The following is a 20,200-nucleotide window of genomic DNA, read 5'->3' on the forward strand; positions in this document are numbered from 1 at the left end:
GCGGCGGCGACTGATGACGTCAGGATGCGCCGGAAGCCGCCCGATGGTGAGAGCGGCGGGTCCGGGAGCGCCTTCTCTCCGGTGCGGCCGGCGCGGGCTCGGCCCGGCCCTCCCCTCCCCTCAGCGCCGCGCGCTCGTGAGGCCCCGCTCTCGTCTGGAGGGTGACCCTTCTGTCGTGGCCGCCCGCAGATTGTGGCGCGGGCTGCTGGGAGCCGGTCCCGCCGCGGGAGCGATGGCGGCAGGGAAGCGCCCTGCCGTGCCGGGCTCCGGGGGGCCGCACCAGCCGCGGCGACTGCCCGCCGACGGACACCCCGCGCCGGGCTGCTACCTGAGGTGAGCGGCGCGGGGCTATCGGCGCTGAGTGCAGCCCTCGCCGTGCTTTTTGCGTGTGGAGGTATTTTGGGGGCGGGCGGGGGAGCGGACGGGGCTGGCTGCCTAACACCGGGAAAAGAGGCTCGAGCACCGGTTTCAGCGGCCTCACAGCGGCCCTTAATTTCAGTATTAGCTTCGTGTATTGAGTACAACAAACACCTTGGGGCACACGGAGTTTTTATTCGTAGCCGGCCTATTAGAATTCTTTTACTTGTTTTAAAGAGAACACATGCCTGTTTGAACAGCACCTATATTCACTGCCATGTGTGCTGAGGAAAGCTGGTAAGTGCTGTCTGCAGTAAAAGTTACTGTAATCAACTTGTGACTTAATAGGAGCCGCAGCTTCTGTGCATTTGACATCCAGAACCTTCTTGTGTGTTTTATCAACCATTGCATGCTATGTGCAGCCTTTTATAGTGACGACTGTACTCTTCTGTACCCCTGTTAAGAGGTGTACTCTAAGATCTTTCTTATTCTGTGATGGTAAAATGTCTGTACAGAAATAAATATACTATTGACTCCCACTCAGGTACCTCAATTCTTTCAGTTTGGGAGTGCTGTGTAATTCAGGCAGTTGTCTAATGAGTTATACCTTCCAGAGAAGACAAATAGATATTATTTTTAACTGTCTACCTGATGTTTATCTTTTTAATCAGTGGTTCCACTGAAGGAACTTGAGATGTCACAGGATAGTATAAGTGCATACAGGATGTAGTGCAGGAGGTGGTATTCAATTTCCCAGTTAAGTCTCAGTGGAAATAAACTGAGAAAATAGGACCTAAACCCCCCTGCCCCCCGCAAACAAACCAACCAACAAAAAAAAAAAAAAAAAAACAAAAAAAAAAAAAAAAAAACACCCAAAACAAACAAACAAACAAACAAAAAAAACCCCACAAAACCCCCCCCACAAAACCACAAAAAAAACAAACAAAAAACCCCAGGATTTTGTTCATGCATTTAGGTCAAAGTGGTGCAGACACATCCAAACTAGCAGAAGCTCAGGTCTTTACACAGACCAAATAGAAAGATGACTAATATATCCTTCAACACAGTTTGTCAGACATCTCTTTAATCTCTTTATATTTTTTTTTAAACCAACTAGTTACCTGCTTCATATTTAAAATAGTTCAGCACAAAGATATGGGTAAATTATGTTAGTAACTACCTTATCATTCTGCTTATGTGCTTTTTTTTTTCCTTTTATCAGAATAATCCATGAGTAAAGTCTAAGACAGTGTTTATTTGCTGTAATAGGTTTTAAACTTAAACTAACTGCTACCTTATTGGACTCAGAATTTGAAAGTGTTAATCTAAAACAAGAAATATGTTAACATTCGTATAATGAATGCTAACATTCACTAGCTACATGCAATTTACTTGTAAGTCTGCTGTGGGACAAATGGTAGTTCAGGGTGCATGCAAATGCTTAGTCCTAACCTAAGGAATATTTTAAAATGCATTTGGTCACTTGAGTCTATGTGTTAACATGCCATTTGGAATACTTATGTACCAGTAATAAAGATGTGATTTGTACCTTATTTTCTGAACAGAACTAATACAGTATTTTGATGTATCACAGGTAAATTTTTCCATAACCTTATGGAGAAAAAGGACTTTGAAGCATGGCTTGATAACATTTCTATTGCATTTCTTTCTCTGACGGACTTGCAGAAAAATGAAACTCTGGATCACCTGATTAGCTTGAGTGGAGCAGTCCAGCTCAGGCACCTCTCCAATAATCTAGAGATTCTCCTCAAGAGGGACTTCCTCAAACTTCTTCCATTGGAACTTAGTTTTTATCTGTTAAAATGGCTCGATCCGCAGACCTTACTCACATGTTGCCTCGTCTCTAAACAGTGGAACAAGGTTATAAGTGCCTGTACAGAGGCGTGGCAGACTGCATGTAAGAATTTGGGTTGGCAGATAGATGACTCTGTTCAGGATCCTCTACATTGGAAGAAGGTTTACCTGAAAGCTATTTTAAGGATGAAGCAACTGAAAGACCACGAAGCCTTTGAGACATCTTCTTTAATTGGACACAGTGCCAGAGTATATGCACTTTACTATAAAGATGGACTTCTCTGTACAGGTAGGAAGGACAACGTGGGAGTCTTAAAATTCTTTGTTTTCTCTTCCCTCTCATAAGGTTAATGACAATTTGCTTTTCTTTTACCAGACAAATTATTTTCATAGTGTGAATACAGATGATGATTCAAATTTACTTACATTTTCAATTTCTAAAATACCTGGTGTACTCATTAACTCATTAGTCATTACTCATAAACTCATTAGTCACTTTAATAAGAACACAAGGAGACCAATGTCTTTGTTGGATAAAGAAAAAGCAACAGCAGGCATCATTGTCCCTGCCCATGGGAGGGTCGTTGGAATGAAATGATTTCTGAGGGCCCTTCCAGTCCAGATTGCTCTATGATTTTGATCATGCTGTTAGTATAAGTAAGCCCATTTGAGAAGTACAAATATATTAGCTGTCCTCTTATACAATAGCTTTCAATGGAAAGGACTTCAGGCTGTGAGAAAACTTCAGTCTCCCAAAGTGTGGAAGAAAAGGTATATCTTCTTCCTTGAAACAAGGCTGTAAGCACGTTTAGTTCTTAACATAAGTGCTTTATGAAGTGCTGTAAAACTAGATTTAACCCTGCTACTATTCTGACTTGCACATAATTTCAGCTTCCTCCCTGAAGAGGAAGATATAGACTTAAAGATTTCAGTTTGAACTTAAGTTACAGACAGAACATATATGAAGCCTTAGTATGAAAGAAAAATAACAGAGTTACAATGAACTGCTCTCAGAACATATTCCAAGGATTTTCCAGTCATTTGGAATGACAATGTTATACATTGTTGTGAATACCGACTTCAGTTGCTCATTTGTTGGTACAATTAGGATGCTTACTAGAAGCCAACAACCAGATTCTAGCCAGTGTTTCACTTACCTACTCAGCAGTCAATGTTATACACAGAAAACAGCATTGCCAAAACTTTCTGACAACTTTTGTACTGAAACCCCCTGGAGAAGAAACAGGTGTAAGGAGTCCACGGTTTTATTTTCCTCTCCAAAGCTAGCAGTTTAAAAAAGAGGAGCTTCAGGTAGAGAAAAGTGGCAGGATATGGGGCCTGGTATTCATCTGTATTTCAGGATTTGGTGGACCCTTGTCCTTCCTGAAAGAAACTAAAGCTTGCAGTATAGTCAGTGATTCTGCAAACTTGAGTGTGGTGTGTCACGTGAAACTTCCATGCATCTGTTTCAGTAGACACTGTCAGTCAGAGGAAGTGCCAGAATCTACCAATCTTCCAACTGTCTTCTTCTATATTCTAGGATCAGATGACTTGTCTGCAAAACTGTGGGATGTAAGCACAGGTCAGTGCATATATGGTATCCAGACACACACTTGTGCTGCAGTGAAGTTTGATGAGCAAAAGCTTGTAACAGGATCTTTCGATAACACAGTAGCCTGTTGGGAATGGAGCTCTGGGGCAAAAACACAGCATTTTAGAGGACATTCTGGTGCAGGTATGTTGAAGTCTTAAAATTGTGATTTCACCAATGAAGTAACGTACATCATCATCAAACACAATATAATTTAAGTTAGCTTTTTACACACTAGCTTTTTTGGCTTGTTCAGCCTCTGTTCTCTATCATCTGAGTCACCTCAGTTCCCCTCAACAGGGGAAATGACCAGAACAGACATACCCTTGTCCTTGAATTTGACAAAGCTTAGCCATGCATGTTTTGCAGTTGCGTGGAAGTAACGATGAATGCCATGGTTATTCAGCAGCTTCAAGTCTCAAAGAGGTGCAGATCTTAGGTAGCAGGGTGTACATGGCCATGGCCATTCTTTCTGATCCCAGACTGGACGTGAGCTTAAAGCAAAGAGCAAAAGAGGACCTGGGAATACATACTTGCATTACCCTCATAACTAAATTCATCGTCGTGTACTTATCTTCAGCTCAGCTGTAGTTTTTTTCCCTTGTATTTATAAAATGTACTAATCCTGTGGAATTGTCTTACTAAAACTCTGGAAATAAGAACTAGCATAAATTAAACTTTGCCATAATCTGGCCATAAAGGAACCACTGATATACATGCTCTTAATTTGGGCAAAAAAAACCACAGTAATTTTGCAATGTAAATTTAGGCACCCAGAGCAACAATTCATGTATACAGTTCAAGAACAATTAAAAATGTAGTAGCATATGAATTTAGAAGCGGCTAAATTCATACAGAGGCTACTAGTGTCTCACAGAAAAATGCATGCATAGAGACTGGTATTCCTTATTTAGTTCCATCTTTGCTTGAAGTTTTTAGTGTGGATTACAATGATGAACTTGATATTCTGGTCAGTGGTTCTGCAGACTTCACTGTGAAAGTATGGGCCTTATCAACAGGAACGTGCCTGAATACCCTTACTGGACACACCGAATGGGTCACTAAGGTGGGAATATTGATTTATAATTAATCTCACACACTTACTTGCACTAAATTTGTAACATGTTCTAAATTTTTATTTCCCAATCCTGCAGCTAGGTTTAGAATCTGAAGAACAGCTGGAAATACTACAAAATAATATTTCAACAGAAAAAAATACTTAAGCTGTAATTAAACCTTTCAGACCATTGAAGATATTTCAATTCCAAAGCAGCTGGGCTAATATTAGGAAGCAGCATTTTGATTCAAAGACTGAATAAAAACTGGTTTTGAAAGAATACGGCTTTAAAAGTTATGTAAAAAATCCAACTATCTTGATAACAAAAATCTGAGCATGAAACAATATTTTTCTTCTGGTTATTTCAGAACTTGAAAGGTGGGGGATGTGACTGTCCATGTGAAGTATGTATGTTTGCTTGTTGATACAGTAAATTGTCAGTAGTAGGAACAAGAGGAGCGTAAGCTGTAGTTTTCCTTCAGTTGCTAAAAGTATTTGTACTGCCTTCATATATGGGTACACTGTGCAGGTGGTAGTAAAATGAAAAATGCAAATGAAAATTTGTTTATTTAACAGCATCAACATAAATCATTACCATCCTTCAACTACAGGTCGTTTTGCAGAAGTGCAAAGTCAAATCTCTTATGCATAGTCCTGGGGATTATATTCTCCTAAGTGCAGATAAGTATGAAATCAAGGTAGGTACCATATATCATGCATATAATATTTTGGTACATTGTGAAATAAAAAGCTTGAGTGCTTTGCTGAAGTTTATAGATAATAGGAGGCTTTCGTTTCTCCCCATGTTTCCTACTTTCTAGAGGCTGTGTACAAAACATGAAACTTTGGAAGCTAATTTTTCAGTGCTCACCTTAGCATTTAGTTTTAAATGACAGCTGTACAAGAATGGTAATGCAAAGAATCAGTGCTTTCAGGTCATGCTTATTGTGCTAACTTGACAGTGAAGCAGGTAACTGCAAACACTGTTATTGTTGGGGACTTTAGGGTTGGAGAGTGTAAGTTTGTGGCTATAGAAATGCTTTGTAACTGAACACACTTACCTTTCTGTCCCAGTTGGATGGTTGATTTATTTTTTCTTTATTTTTTCCCATTCTTTAAAGTACCCATTTTCACTGGGATTTTTTAAGCTAGAAACAACATGTGCCGCACCAATACTGTAAGATAAAGTCACTTGAAGAATTGATGTTCCTACTTGAAAGAGATAAATATTTCTGAAAAAAAACCTCATGCACACATTTACCTGAGAGTATGAGGCTTGCTCTATTAATGTAACAGTTTATAATGTGAATTTTTTATGGTTTTAAACTCTGTTTTAATTGTAGATTTGGCCTATTGGAAGGGAAATAAACTGCAAGTGCTTAAGAACACTGTCTGTCTCTGAAGACCGCAGCATCTCCCTACAGCCCAGACTGCACTTTGATGGTAAATACATAGTGTGCAGTTCAGCACTAGGATTATACCAGTGGGACTTTGCCAGCTATGATATTCTCAGGTAAACCATTCACTTCAGGATTCAGTCTTCATTAAATAAATAACAAGTAGATCATATTAGTTTTAATAACTTACTTTAGATATGGACCAAAAGAATTTTGATAAAAATTCTGTAAACATCTTGCTTTACACATATTGAGCAGTTTAATTCTGATTTTGTTATCTGATAATATGAATCGGTCCATTGCTGTTTTGGTTTCTGGCTACATGCTGGTTCTCTTCCGTATTTTCATTCCATAATGTGAAGTGTTTCAGTATAGACTTACATCGGACTGCAGTGCTGTAGTTGTGAATGTGAAAATGTGGTGACCCAGAGCTAATGTTACTATGGAGACTGCTATACCAAGAACCAAGCAGGCATTTCTGGGGGTCCTTTGATGTTATAAGAAATCAAAAATATTCTTTTTCATTATAGCACTACTGATCTGTCATTCCTGCTAATGCTGTGGAATCATAGTGAAATCTGTCAGACTGCAGTAAGGGACCAAACATGATGGTGTTCTGTTTCCACAAAAAGAATCAGGCTGTATGAGTTGGAAATGATGGCATTAAAGATAGTAACTTATTAAAGAAAAAAATGCATTTTAGAACTGCTAGCAGACTCTTTAGTTCAAATAGTCTGAATATTTATGGATATTTGAAAGATCTCCAGAAGTGCTTCTTATCAGTAAGAATAACTGAGTAATTTCACCTCTTAGTTTACCCTCCCATCTTACAAAAAAGAAAGACAGTCTCTTACTGCTGAGAGCAGATTTTCATCCCCACAAATTTTTGTGCCTCAGTTCTTTGCTTTATGTAAAGCTATGATCAAAGATGCAGGCAGTTGTGGAAGACTCAACTCTTCAGTTTCTGTTCCAAGTTTTGTTTTATTAAGGGAAGACATCATAAAGGTGTTGGGGAACTAAAAAATACTTTTATTTCTCCCCATGCTTAATTTAACATAAAACATCAATAAGACAGCATTCTAAGGACCAGTCTTGGATGATTTATCTAACCTGCTTATCACAAGAAGACATGTCTATGTTTTACTTCTGCCTTTTAGAAGAGTGATCAAAAAAATAATAACAGCTTTTACCTCTTAGTTTAAATATATTGAGGCATGAAATCCATATGAAAATTTACTGTAAAACACAAGTACATTTGCTCTATCGTTTGTGTGTGGAAATGGCTCTTTTTTTTCTTGTGCTGTGCAGAATAATCCCTTTCAAACCTAAGCCTTTACTTATGTTCACATGGGTCTGTCCTGAATGCACAAAGTCGGAACTGAAATCAGAGGGTTGATTGTAGCTAAGTGTTCTGCTGCCTAATTTGAAAGATTTGCATGCAGTTCTTTCTAAATTATTTCGGGATGATGAGTTTAGACACATTTTCGGTAGACACTCATTATTTGGTTTAGTAATCGAAGCTCATTACTACATTGTAAGGGAGATTCTAACACTGTTTTCTTGTCTTCTAGGGTTATCAAACCTCCAGACTTCTCAAATGTGTCCCTGCTGGGCTTTGGAGAGATATTTGCTCTACTGTTTGACAACAGATACCTGTATATAATGGACTTGAGGACAGAAAAACTGATAAGCCGCTGGCCTTTACCAGAATATAGAAAGTCAAAGAGAGGTTCAAGCTTTTTGGCTGGTGAAATGTCCTGGTTAAATGGACTAAATGGCCAAAATGATACGGGCTTGGTTTTTGCCACCAGTATGCCTGACCATAGTATCCATTTGGTGTTATGGAAAGAACATGGCTGAAAAACTCACACATACAGAATCTTCAGGAATATATGGCCTATCAGCAGTGTGTCCATAAAACAAGACTTTGCATGAACCAAAGTTGCACACCCAATGGTATCATCATGCAATGCACAATCATTTACTTTTATTTGGGCATTTGGGAATGGGTTGTTTTGGACATAATGCAATGCAGCATGCTAACAGTATTCACCACAAATTTTTGTCTGTATTCATGTTTAAATATACCTATTTGGGCTTTGAAGTATAGCTTGTAATGTTTAAACCATTCAAATCTTCTATCAAGTCTGAAATCAAGTTGTGCTTGACCTGACTTCTGGCCTTTTTTTAATTGTTGAAACAGAAGGTGAAGCTACTATTTCAGAACCATAGGCTTTTGTACGTGTAACCGCAAATACTGGTTACAGTGCATGGCTGCGTAACAGAAATGAGAAAATAGCAAACCCTTTCTCTCTTCAGAATCTTTTACTTCTACATGTTTTTCCATATGATAGCTTTAAATACTTCGCCTTTGAAACAGAAGAATCAAACGAGTCAACTAGGATCAGATGCTGTAAGGTCAGGAATATGTCAGTGTGATCTCACCTCAGCAAGAATGATGCAACTTTTCATCTGTCTGATAGAGCTTGCAATCGTGATCAACCTTGGAGAACCTCTGACATATTCATCATCCTTGCTGATAGTTGCTTGATCGATATTTTATAGTCCTTATTTCCTAGAGTTTGTGTTAAAACATAATTTAGTTCACATGAAGGGGAAAGTGATTTTCAGTCTCTAAAGCAAGTCACTTTCTTACATTAAATGATGTCTACCAGCCATTCACTTTCTCCAAAAGTTGCAATTAATACGATGTGTTTAAAGTAGTTGCTATATCTAGAGTTGGAAAGCAGGGGCAAATGACAGAATGTCACTATCTCTGGGGAAAAAAAAAAAATCAAGAATCTGAAGAACAGCACAGGAGTAGAAAAAAGTCTTATTGACCATCATAGAAGATCTGATGTACACAAGTTAATTGTGTAGCAAATACTTGACGTACTTTTGTGCTATTTGACGTGTACTTAAAAGCTGTATCTACAACATCACGTGCTTTAGAAATGCTTTTGGTTGATCCTTCCTCCCTCCCTCCCTCTCTCTCACGTTAATGTCTTTTTCTACATAACTTGAAAACTTGAGTTTTCATGAAGACTGGGTCATGCCTGTGAAAAGACAAAACTGTCTAGCAGTACTAGTGTGTTTTTTTCTCCCCATTATTCAAGGAAACCTAATTTCATACTTTATACTCAGTGAAGACCAAGATTCCCAAATGTATGTGGTATGAATTACACCAATGAAGGAGAGTTTTCATATGCAAGAATCAGTATTTGAGTGATGCTGTAAGAGTTGCATAAAGTTGTAAGAAAAAGGTTTTCTGTACTCAAGGATTTTATCAACTGGAAACCAAATTCACAACTCCCAATTCAGACTGCACTGTGTGGGGCATAAATGATGAGTTCACAAAAGTGAGCTTTTGATGTCTCACTCCAAAGTGAGTTTCCACGAAAAAGAAAGTTTTCAATACCTTGTCTTGAAACCTAGTTCTCATCATTCTTAATGTGGGAGTAACATAACAGTATCGTTATGGTTTGTGCAGTAACTCAGGTTCTTCTGAAGGAGCCACCTGTACAACACTGCATTAACTTCAAAAGATTAAATAGAGGCGTGCCAGAAATGTCCTTGTTTCCAAATCAGCAAATTGGGAAAACTTGGTTAACTACTTTCATTAGTGACCTTGATCATGCAGAGTCCACAGAGAGGTGGAGCACAAGATGACTGAGAAACTGAGACCCAAGCTGAGCCTTCCAGAAAGAATGGTGAGGAAAGGGAAAGTGGTGGGCATGGGATGGGGATGCACTGCTACTATCTCCAGCTAACTAGTAATCTATAATGAAAACAATGTCAGACTCATTTCGGCATCAGGCAGCAAGACAATGGTCAGTGGTTCTTGCCAGAAGAGAAATTCTCCACAGTGAGCTTAGTTTAAGACTGAAACAGGTTGCCCACACTTCCTGGACAAAGTCCTGAGCACCATACTATAAGGAGGGAGTTGGACTTTCAGATGCCCCTTCTAAACAATGTCTGAAATTCTAAATGGACCTATTGCCACATGTATGACTGACAGCAGCAGGTATCTGAGATACTAATATAGCTGCCAATTTCTTGATGCAGACTGGGAGATGCTGCAGTCACTGTGAAGCAAAGTCAAAGTTCCTTTGAGCATCTACTAATGATACTAATCCACTAATGACAGAGCTCTTTAAGGGCACAGGTATGTGCCACTACTAAGTAGATAAATGAATGAGAGCATGACACTAATGCAGAAATTTTAAAATGCATACTTTCTCTCACACACACTTCTCTCTGTCAGACACCAATGTGTCAGGCTATTGCTGCCTTCAGATATGCCTTCAGTAGGAAGGTTCTAATATATTGCCATAGCATATGCAAGGCGTGTAGTTCTGGGGGCTTATCAAACAGAAACTGAAGTCGTTAAACTGAAACTGTGAAACAGAAGTGAGCAAATGGTTTTCATGTGACCCTTCAGCAAAAGTTACTACTTAGCACTATTTCCAGATAGAGGTTGGAAAAAATGTAGCTTCTGTACCCTTATGCCTACCAAGGATGCAATATAATTCAACTTACCCACCACATAAAGGACTAAAATCCAATCTGTGTCTGAATTTCATGAAACATTTTCCTATGAGGCTTCAAGGTACCAGGAAGAAAATCCAACAATTACGTTTCATAAAGGTTGTTTAGCCATCTATTTCTTCCTTGTTGAAATAGGTTCTTTTCAGTTCACAAAAGTATCTTTTTCTTTAAGATCAATCTGTACCCCTTGCCTCTGTTAAATCTTTCCAACACAATTCAGCACTTACCTCTTCAGTAATTCAGAACACGTGCGATCACTCTTCTCCAACTCGCATGTGTCCAAAGTCCAGTTGAACAAGACATTTTTTATCAGCAAAACTTCAACATCTGTGTTTAGGGTCACAATCCATCACATCTTTAACATACACTATATTTCCAAGAACATAAGGGGTAATTTTTTTACAACTGAAAGGAAGATTGTGCTCAATTGCTTGTCTACCTTTTACTCAAATTGATGCATACAAGTTTGGTACCCAGTGACAGAGGAACTCCAATAATTAAGCAATGCTACCTTTAATACTAATGACTGTATTTGTACCTTTTGTACATACATTGAAAACTGTTTTGCATTATTCGAATCAGTTGACAAATACTGGTTTTTATTAGTGTTTTAACTGAAAACAATTTGTACATTTCCCAGAAGAAATACTGCAGTCTGCATTGATCCTTGATATCATTAAATGATTCATTCATAAATCTTTTTGCTATAGATTCCCTAAATAATTGCAGCAAAATGTAAACTCCATGCAGAAATGAATTTAACATGATCTTTAAATTATATTGTCTGTCTTCCCACAATACAGGTAGTGCTCCACTTTCACTGCTTATAACCAAGGTTTCAGTTTTGAGCTCGCAGAATGGTTTGAGATAGCACCTTGTTAACATTCTTGATTAATGATGAGTTGTATCTCCACAGTGTTGTATCCCTGATGAGAGATTCTCTGGGAAGGTCTCTTTGAAGGGCCTTCCGACAGTGATAAATGAGGGCAACATCCATAGGAACATTTGCACTCTTCCCATAAGCACGTAGGACAGAATGGACTGAAGTCTGAATCACCTTTCGTGGATCAACTATCATTTTCGTGGGATTGATTACATCTTTCCTGTCAGGTTCTCTGTATACATGCTGTAATATGTTAATACCTGGCACATTATTCCAAGATGAAATATTGAACATGCCAGAAGATACCGTTTCTGGGAAGATATGGTTCTCAAAGAGGAAAACACCAGTCCCTGGGTTTTGTTCCTGAAGACTGTTCATCATTGCTTTCCAGTCTGGGTGTTTAAGAGGAAGAATTATTTCATCAGCATCATTAAGGACCACAAACTTGCTCCTTTCCATGTTACGGTATATACAATCATTTAGAGCTGTGATTTGTCCATAGTAGCCAATGTGTGTTCCATCTTGCATGAAATGCCATTCAGAAGAAACCCTGAGATGTGAGTTTATTGGCCAAGGAATTACCTCAACAGTTCCTTCTTCTACATAAAACTTCAAGACTTTCTCCATCAGATGGCTGCAGTTGTTCTTATAGATCACTACTTTCTGTACTCCAAGAATCTTGTACATTTCCATACTCTGTATAAACTGCAAGACATTGTTGTAGTTTCCAAACATGGTAGAAATGCACACAGTGAAGTCAACAGAAAAGGTCTCAGCCTTGCGGTTTTTAATTTCAAACCTTGGCAGCTGGTCAGTATTTCCATGTAGAGACTGATGAACTGATACATGGGTTGGATCACAATTTTCAGGTTCCAAACAAACTATATCTGCTGCACCATAAGGGAATCCAAATCTATCTGAGTGAACATCAATTTTTGCTTTTGATACATAAATCTTTCCATTGGGCTGACAGCAGAACCAGCAGTACAGTTGCTCTACATCTTCATGGTGAACAATCCCAATCAAACGAGTGACTTTGCTTTCTCTGTCATCAAAGTATGGGGATATAATAAAAGTTTTGTTACCTTTTAATGCTGTTATTGTGCTATTGGCAATTTTCCCTCTACACCTTCTACCTTGAATTACTTTTGGCTGATGAGAAAGTCTCTGTAACTGCAGATAAGAAACTGCGAGCATTGAAGTTACAGTAATAAAGCACACAGCAGCAGTAAAGTAAGATTTTTTTCCAGCACACAACATTTTGTACGTATCTAAATGTGCATGCAAATGTCTTTGTCCTTGTACTTTATGCTCTCGCATCTGCGGAAAAGAAAAGACATCGTATGAGATAATACTGACCTGTGATCATTGCTCAAGAATTTCACAAACAAGATGGGAGTAAGTCCATCATGGTGCACTGACTTACTGAGAGACTCAGCTACTGTGCTTTTATGAAAAACCAGTCACAGAACATGCCTTTAATGATATGTACAATACTGTATGTGACACTCTGAATGCCTCTGTTTGTCATATATGTGGAGCAGTTCCTGTACACGGAGGGTTCTGTAGAAGAATGTAACAGAGGTCTATATACAGCAACAAAGGAGTATTTTTTTTTTCAATAATACATATTTTACCCTATCCAATTTAATAAACTAGGCAGTAATTCTTAAAACAAAGCAAAACTTTTTTTCCCACCTATATAGTGTATACATAAATTATGATTTTAAAAAACAAACTCAACTGGACTTCTCACAGACAAGCTAGAGGCAGGTAAATTAAATGTATCTAGAATGAATCAAGTTCATAATAAACATGTTAATTGGGGGTTACCCACAATGTAATCTACCCAGATATAATCTAATTTATGAATTCCCTGACTTGCAGATCACCACAGATGAGACCGTACACGCAGAGGAAAGTCAATTCATACAATTCAGCAGAAGGCAGGTGAAATCTATGCAGCTATAAAACTTAGCCTCAGCCACTCTATACTCTACGGAGCCCTGTACAAGGCAGGAATTGCAGGAAAGGTCATCTCATATTAATGCTTACTAGAGATCTGGGCCTCCTCACATTGCATTAGTGCTGGTTCAGCTCCTTGCACGATTTGGGGCTTAGGGCTTAAAACTCTTGCTTGCTGCAGGAACAGGTTCTGAGTGCCTGGATGACTCAAGTCTTCAGCAGCACTTGCGCTAAGCAAGTGTTAATGCCAGAGTGGCAGTTTATGGCACTCTCAAGCACTAATTTCTGCAAGGGGAGACTAGATGAAAGTTTTCTCTATGAATTCATCTCTAGGTATTCAGATATGATCCATAAACAGAAAGTGACAGCAAGTCTTCTCAAAGGCCTGCTGGTACCACATAGATTCTTGGGAAAAAAGTGTCCCAGATTAATTAAATTCGCATCAGATCAGAAAACTGGATTAGTAGAAGAGAGTTTCCCCAACTGCCAGCAGGAAGTGTGGAGTAAAATGACAAGATGGAATGAACTAATGCTATTGCACAAGATTATGAAAATATTTCTGGCAGGTGAAAATTGTCCACGCCTTCAAAATAATGTACAATATTTTCACAATTGCTCTTCCATAAAAAAGTGAACTAGGGAGAGCCACAGTCACAATGCACCCCTGAAAATGTCCCACGTGCCAAGGCTGATGTGATTTACAGCAGCCTTTGCTAGCTACCAAGAAATTGCTTTTTGGACAAGAAGAGTCATAGGGGCACCAAAAATCTCACTACATCACACTAGGCACAAAGCAGAAAAGGAGCAGCAGAAAGCACTGACTCTTCTGTCTCTGAAATGGAGAGTCATCCCCATAAGTTGTTAAAATTGAGAGCAGAACTGCAAATACACAGTAAGAGTATTGCCATGTGACTTCCAGATGGAGATTTGTAGCTGAAAACAACTCAAACTTTTTAACTCTTTTTATGAAACGTTCTAAAGTACAGGTTTCCCCCAAGCATTCTTATTCCAAGCATTCTTACAACACAGAGAATGTCTCATTTAATATTCTTCCCCTTGGTTTTATCTATTTATGACTTTAAATACTGCTCTTACAGAATAATTTTTTTAAATTAAAGAAGTATCAAACCATATCAACAGTAAGTAACAAAATAAATGTACTACCTGTTCTTTGTTCTGCTTTTGCTAGCAATAAATAACTAACAAGAAAAAACCCGTATCTTTTTAATTTTGAACAGCGAACACTGGAAACAAAAAAGTACATTTTAAAGCAGATAGTCAATGAAGTTCTGTTCAGTCCTCCATTCATTTTTTGCTAAGTTATTTTGTTAAAATAATCTACTAATTGTTTATTTTAAACAGATAAAAACTTAAATACTTATAAGGTAAATTGCAATGATTGTTCAATACAGACCAATACCAAGAGAAGAAAAACTGGTTCAATATCTCAGACCCATCCTGGCACATTTTATTTCACATAGCTGTTGCTCTTTTAATGTCTGTAACAACAGCCACGCCTACCAGAAAAACAAGTTTTCCTTCTCTTGAGCAAAGTTGTGTTGCAAGAACTTAAACTACAAATGAGTATGGAGTTGTTGAAGGAAATCAAACATTTTTCATGGATTTTTTAAGGCTACTTAAGTTTTCTTGTGAAAATTAATCTTGCATGTTTGATATAAACCGAGTTTGCACACATACTTAAAAAGATCTAGAAAAATACACTATACCTGTATTTCTTGGACAAACAGTTTTTTCAGAACATGCTATAGGCCTAGTCAGAATATGCAAAGGTTCTGATTAGGAACTGTGAGAGAGTGCTGGAACAGCGAGTTCTAGGAGCCGAGAAAAAGAGCAAAATCAAGAGCTCAAAGACACATCAGAACACCGAATCTTAAAGAAAAGAAATACGTAATTATTTGATGAGTGAAATTCATGGTTTGCCCAACTTGACTCATTAATTTTGCTCTCCTGAAATAAACAGCACAAATATGTAGTCATAAAATAAGGTCAGTGTAATTAAGAACACTACATTTATATTTCCTCACTACAGAGGGGGTAAAATGGCAAGTTTTAACTTTAAAAGTATGCTTTCAGCATATTTAAATGAGTTTCTTTTACTAACAATTCATTTAGATATTGCATTTTTTAAATTCCAATTAATATGCAAGAAAACATGCAGATTTGCTTTAATACTAAATTTAGATAATGGTATCAATGGCTAATTTGCAGTATTCCACTTAACTGTAAACAGGCTTTCTTCCTGCCCACCACCCTGACAGACTGCAGTAATATCACCTCCACATTTGTTACCTTTTCATTCAACAAAGCAGGTGAATGAGATATAATGTCAGATAGAATGTCATAAGAAACAGTCTTCCGTCACCAGTTGTTTCTGTGCAGTTGGCCCAGTTTCCATTACTCTCCAGTACAGGAGACTAGAAATGTCTGTACCTTATCCATGTGTATGTGGCAAGTAACAAATGCCACATTGAAAGGCTGCAGAAAGAACTCCACAACTAATAATAGTTGTTAGAGCGGGATGTATTTATCGAAGTCGAGATGTGTGGGGAATAATTTCACCAAAGACACACATATCCCCTAGGGAACTTGCCCTGCTTCTTATTCCCTGAGGTCTTACATATATATGTATGACATTCCACAGACCCTCTTTATACATATTCATGTCCTGACCCTGCCCATCCCTGCTTGGCATAGTAATTAATCCACGCCCTTCTGGGAATGTTCAGTCTTTGGTGGTGGTGGTCTCCTGGCGTGGTGGTGGTCTTCTGGCACTCACCTCTTCACCTTTATCTCTCCCATGTGTGCTTCGGCCCTCTTGGCACATTTTCAAGGGAACATATCATCTTATAATCTGTGTTCTTCTCTTTATCTGCGCCCTCAGTCCTGTTATTCTGTTGTTTAGGCTAGCTCTTCTAGTTAATCTAGTTCATCACCTGAGTATTCCAAAGGTTTTTCTGGTGCTTAAATATATGCAAAGGGTAACAGACACAGTGTTCAGTGTTCACTAAATGCCATCTCATATGTTCTAAAATACTATTTGGAATACATTCTAAGATACAGTATATGTTCTTTAATCTACTATAAAGGATCAGCTGGGATTTCTCAAATCTCATGTTGGAAATTCTCTTAATGCATGCTAGGATTATAGTTTTTGGAGATGCAACATATTGCACAGATACCTCTGAGCTTGTCATCAGCCAACAATTAATACAGCTGCCCAGTTAGCCAAGCAAGTGCAGTTACACAATGTGTTTTCTTCTGCAGCAATGTCATAATAAAGAGCTCTTGCCATAGTTAAGAATCATGGAATGGCTTGGGTTAGACAGGACTTTTAAAAATATCACCTAGTTCCAATCCCCTTGCTGTAGATGAGACATCTTTCACTAGACTGAGCTGCTCAAATTAATCATGTTTCTCCTTATTTCATTGGTCACAGTCCTTCTAAAATTTACTCTAAAACCTTGTATGGGACCAAGAATGCACTTAAAAACTTTCATGTATTTAAATAATCCTTTTTCTCTGTCCTAAACCAAGGAATCATTTATGCTTTAGCCACATTGTACCACTACACTCACAACACATTTATTAATCTCCCATTGTAGATTCTTGTTATGAAGCTTGCTACAGCTTGTTTTTTTAGAATTTTGAAACAGAATTTTTTTTTTTGTATCTTCTTCAAACTGGATATTGTTTTTACCTTTGCTGTCCAACTTCTATTCTCAGACCTTCTTTTCCAACATCTTCCTAAAACCCTCCACAACTACCAATTGCTAATTTAGTTCAAGAGTCATTCCTGGGTAATAACTAATCTCCCTCACATGCTCTCTGCATACTGGCCTTCCTTTGTAATTTATTTTGTCCACATGGAGATGGTTGAAGACTCTTCATACTGCTCATTTCAGTATATTGACAATGTTTACATCGTGTGAAGTTTCTCATAACTCTCATCTTATTACTTTATCTCCCAATCTAGGGTAAGGATAGAGGGCAACTGACAAGAGGTGAGTGCAGAGTTTCAGTTGTTAATATGAAGTGTTAGCTTCAGCAGTATAAGAACAATAAACAATCTAATCCTTGTTTACCCAGGGTCTAAGTAACTAAAAAAAAAACCACTAAAAAAACAGCCTCATGAAATTTACAATTTTTGAAAATGGTTATTCTCTATCCTTTAGTTTATGATTTCTGTCAAAAGCAAAACCACAGATCCCTGGTGCCTAAATAAGAATTCCAAATATTAACAATCATTTACCATCTTTATCTCAGTTGCCTGTTGCTGATCTTTTGATACCTTACTTTTTTAGAAAGGTTCTTTGACACACCAGCATTCTTTCTCTTATATGACCCAAAGTCAGAAGCATATTGTTTGCAGGATTAATCTGAAGGCAGTATTTTTCCACTAATAAAATACTACTCTAAAAAAATTAAAACTGTCTATTTCTATTCTAAATACAAAGACAGTAAGCCAGAACAATACAGTGTTGTCATACAACTGGCAATATACAGTTATTGTACTTACTGTGTGCCATTAGAACTGACAAACCCCACACTTCCCTGTATACACTCAGAAACTTCTCCATTATAATCTGCTGTACATCCCTAAGCCAAACTCCTCCTATTATAAACATTTAAACTTTGTGTCCTTTAAAAAAATCAAACAGATCGGGTAAAATAAAAACTGCATGACACTTAGAAGACTGTTATTTCAATTTTTTTTCTTTCACACTCTCCTTTTTTAGCTGGGACTGAGTTAATTATCTTCCTACTAGCTATCAGGGTGTTGTGATTTGTGGCCAAAGCAAGGACTCCAAACACACTGATGTTCGGCTGTCACTGAACAGTCCTTAGGCAGAGTCAAGGCCATCTCTGTTTCTCCTGCGGCTCCCGTCCCGGGGGTTGGGTTGGCACAAGAAGTTTGCCTGGAACACAACTGGGGCTGCTGAACCAAACCCACCAAAGGCCTGTTCCACACCACACCATGCCAGGCTCAGCCATCCAAGCCGGGGAAAGGAAGGAGGAGAAAGGGGGAAAGGCAACATGGCAGGGTATGGCTGCCCAAGCCACTGCTGAACGTGGGGAGGTCCTGCTCTCCTGGAAATGGCTTAGAAAACTCCCTGCTAAGGGGATATGATGAACAGATTACACATTCTGTTTTGTATGCAGCTTTGGTTTACCTTTTAAACTGTCTTTATCTCAGAGAAAACCCACAGGATTTCCCTCGTTTGCCTTTCTGATTCTGTCCCCATCCCACTGCACGAGCCTGGGCGAGGGCTGAGCTGCTGCCAGGATTAACCCACCACAAACCACGCTTTGGAGGAGTCTTGCATTCTTCAAATATAAAGTTAAATTCTACTCTTAGTACGTATTCAGACACAGACTAAGCAAATCTAGTTTGGACAATCAATATATCCCTTTAACTTACCGTCGAGAGGTTAACCCCACTACCGGACAGTAATGCCACAGCTGATAACCATCCTCCTGTTCCTTCAGTGGAAATAAAATCCCGGCTCTGTGGCGGCTCTCCTGGGAGCGGTGCCGGCCGCAGGACCCGAGTGGGGGCGGCTGTCCGGGCTCCCCCCGGTGCCGGCGGGGGCGGGCAGAGCCCGGGCGGGCCCCGCCGAACCCTCGTCCCCGGCTCCTCTGCGGCACCGACAGCAGCACCGCGACACGCCCCCGCCGCCGCCGCCGCCCGGTGCCCGCACTGACCCCCCGCCCTGACCCCGCCCCGGCCGTCCCGCAGGTGGCGCCCCCGCCCGGCGGGTCCAGGTGGGGCCGTTCGCACCTGGGGCGGCTCCACTCGGCTCGCTGTGCACGGCACCGGCACCGACACCGACACCGACACCGGCACCGACAGGCGGCCCCCGAGGGGCTCCTCCTGCCCCGTCGGCCTCTGGCCGCTTCCCCAGGTTCGCTTGCTATTTAATTCTGCGGAATTTGATGGACTTTTCTCTATAGCTATACTAGAACAAATCTGTTTTCTGACCTTGTTTGCTTTATAGTTAGTTACATCGTGCTTGCAAACCCAAAACGTGGATCACCTGAAGCAGGTGACCATTTGTGACACCAAGGAGTTCTCCCACCACCGTCTGTTCTTCCTTGGACCTGATTTCTGGGAGAAAGAATATGGCTACAGACAAGGTCCAGAAACACAAAGGCTACTTCCTCCAGTTCATTACTATCTGCACTTTCTTATGGACCATTGTGTTTTACCTGATGCAAATCCATCATTCCTAATATAATTATCTGAGATGCTCTTACATCTGGGATCTCCTGAGACCTGTACATGTTGCCATTTTTTTTTTCTTTAAATGCTCTCCAAGATATGCTGTATTTTCCAAATTTGATAGACAAATCACCAGAATAATGGATCGCATCTGTGGAAATACCACAATCAACCATTAATTATTTCCGAAGAAAAACTAGTGCTGTGCTAGTGCCCTCCCTTGCACACCCAGCACAGCCTTGCATCCAGAGTAGGAACAAAGTTATTTAGTACTTCATTTTGTTTTTTCTTTCCCAGTTTACAAGACAAGCTGGTTGGACATAATGAGCATTTAATGAGCTCTTCA

General features: G+C 39.4%; 2 protein-coding genes across 5 annotated transcripts; one reads left to right on the forward strand and one right to left on the reverse strand.

The window, feature by feature from the left end:
• The first annotated feature begins 204 nt into the window (after positions 1-204).
• On the forward strand, positions 205-9,349 carry FBXW2 (F-box and WD repeat domain containing 2). Of its 4 annotated transcripts, none has more exons than XM_083875807.1 (7): positions 205-333; positions 1,952-2,461; positions 3,713-3,907; positions 4,696-4,829; positions 5,432-5,518; positions 6,164-6,333; positions 7,789-9,349. In XM_083875807.1, exons 2-7 carry the CDS (start codon positions 1,972-1,974, stop codon positions 8,075-8,077), a joined length of 1,365 nt encoding a protein of 454 aa, XP_083731933.1. In that variant the 5' UTR covers positions 205-333; positions 1,952-1,971; the 3' UTR covers positions 8,078-9,349. The 4 variants fall into 4 exon arrangements, with proteins under 4 accessions (XP_083731933.1, XP_083731936.1, XP_083731935.1 ...); XM_083875810.1 differs by having other exon boundaries at positions 6,164-6,263; positions 7,789-7,900; XM_083875809.1 differs by lacking the exon at positions 205-333 and adding an exon at positions 429-654.
• Positions 9,350-9,517: 168 nt separating this feature from the next.
• On the reverse strand, positions 9,518-19,126 carry LOC310917502 (uncharacterized protein). Its single transcript, XM_083875812.1, has 2 exons — positions 19,054-19,126; positions 9,518-12,968 (listed from the first exon to the last, which is right to left on the reverse strand). Exon 2 carries the CDS (start codon positions 12,966-12,968, stop codon positions 11,604-11,606), a length of 1,365 nt encoding a protein of 454 aa, XP_083731938.1. The 5' UTR covers positions 19,054-19,126; the 3' UTR covers positions 9,518-11,603.
• Positions 19,127-20,200: the final 1,074 nt, after the last annotated feature.

The sequence above is a fragment of the Zosterops lateralis genome (genome assembly GCF_965231275.1).
Source record: "Zosterops lateralis genome assembly, chromosome: 20".
Taxonomy (NCBI): Eukaryota; Metazoa; Chordata; class Aves; order Passeriformes; family Zosteropidae; genus Zosterops; species Zosterops lateralis.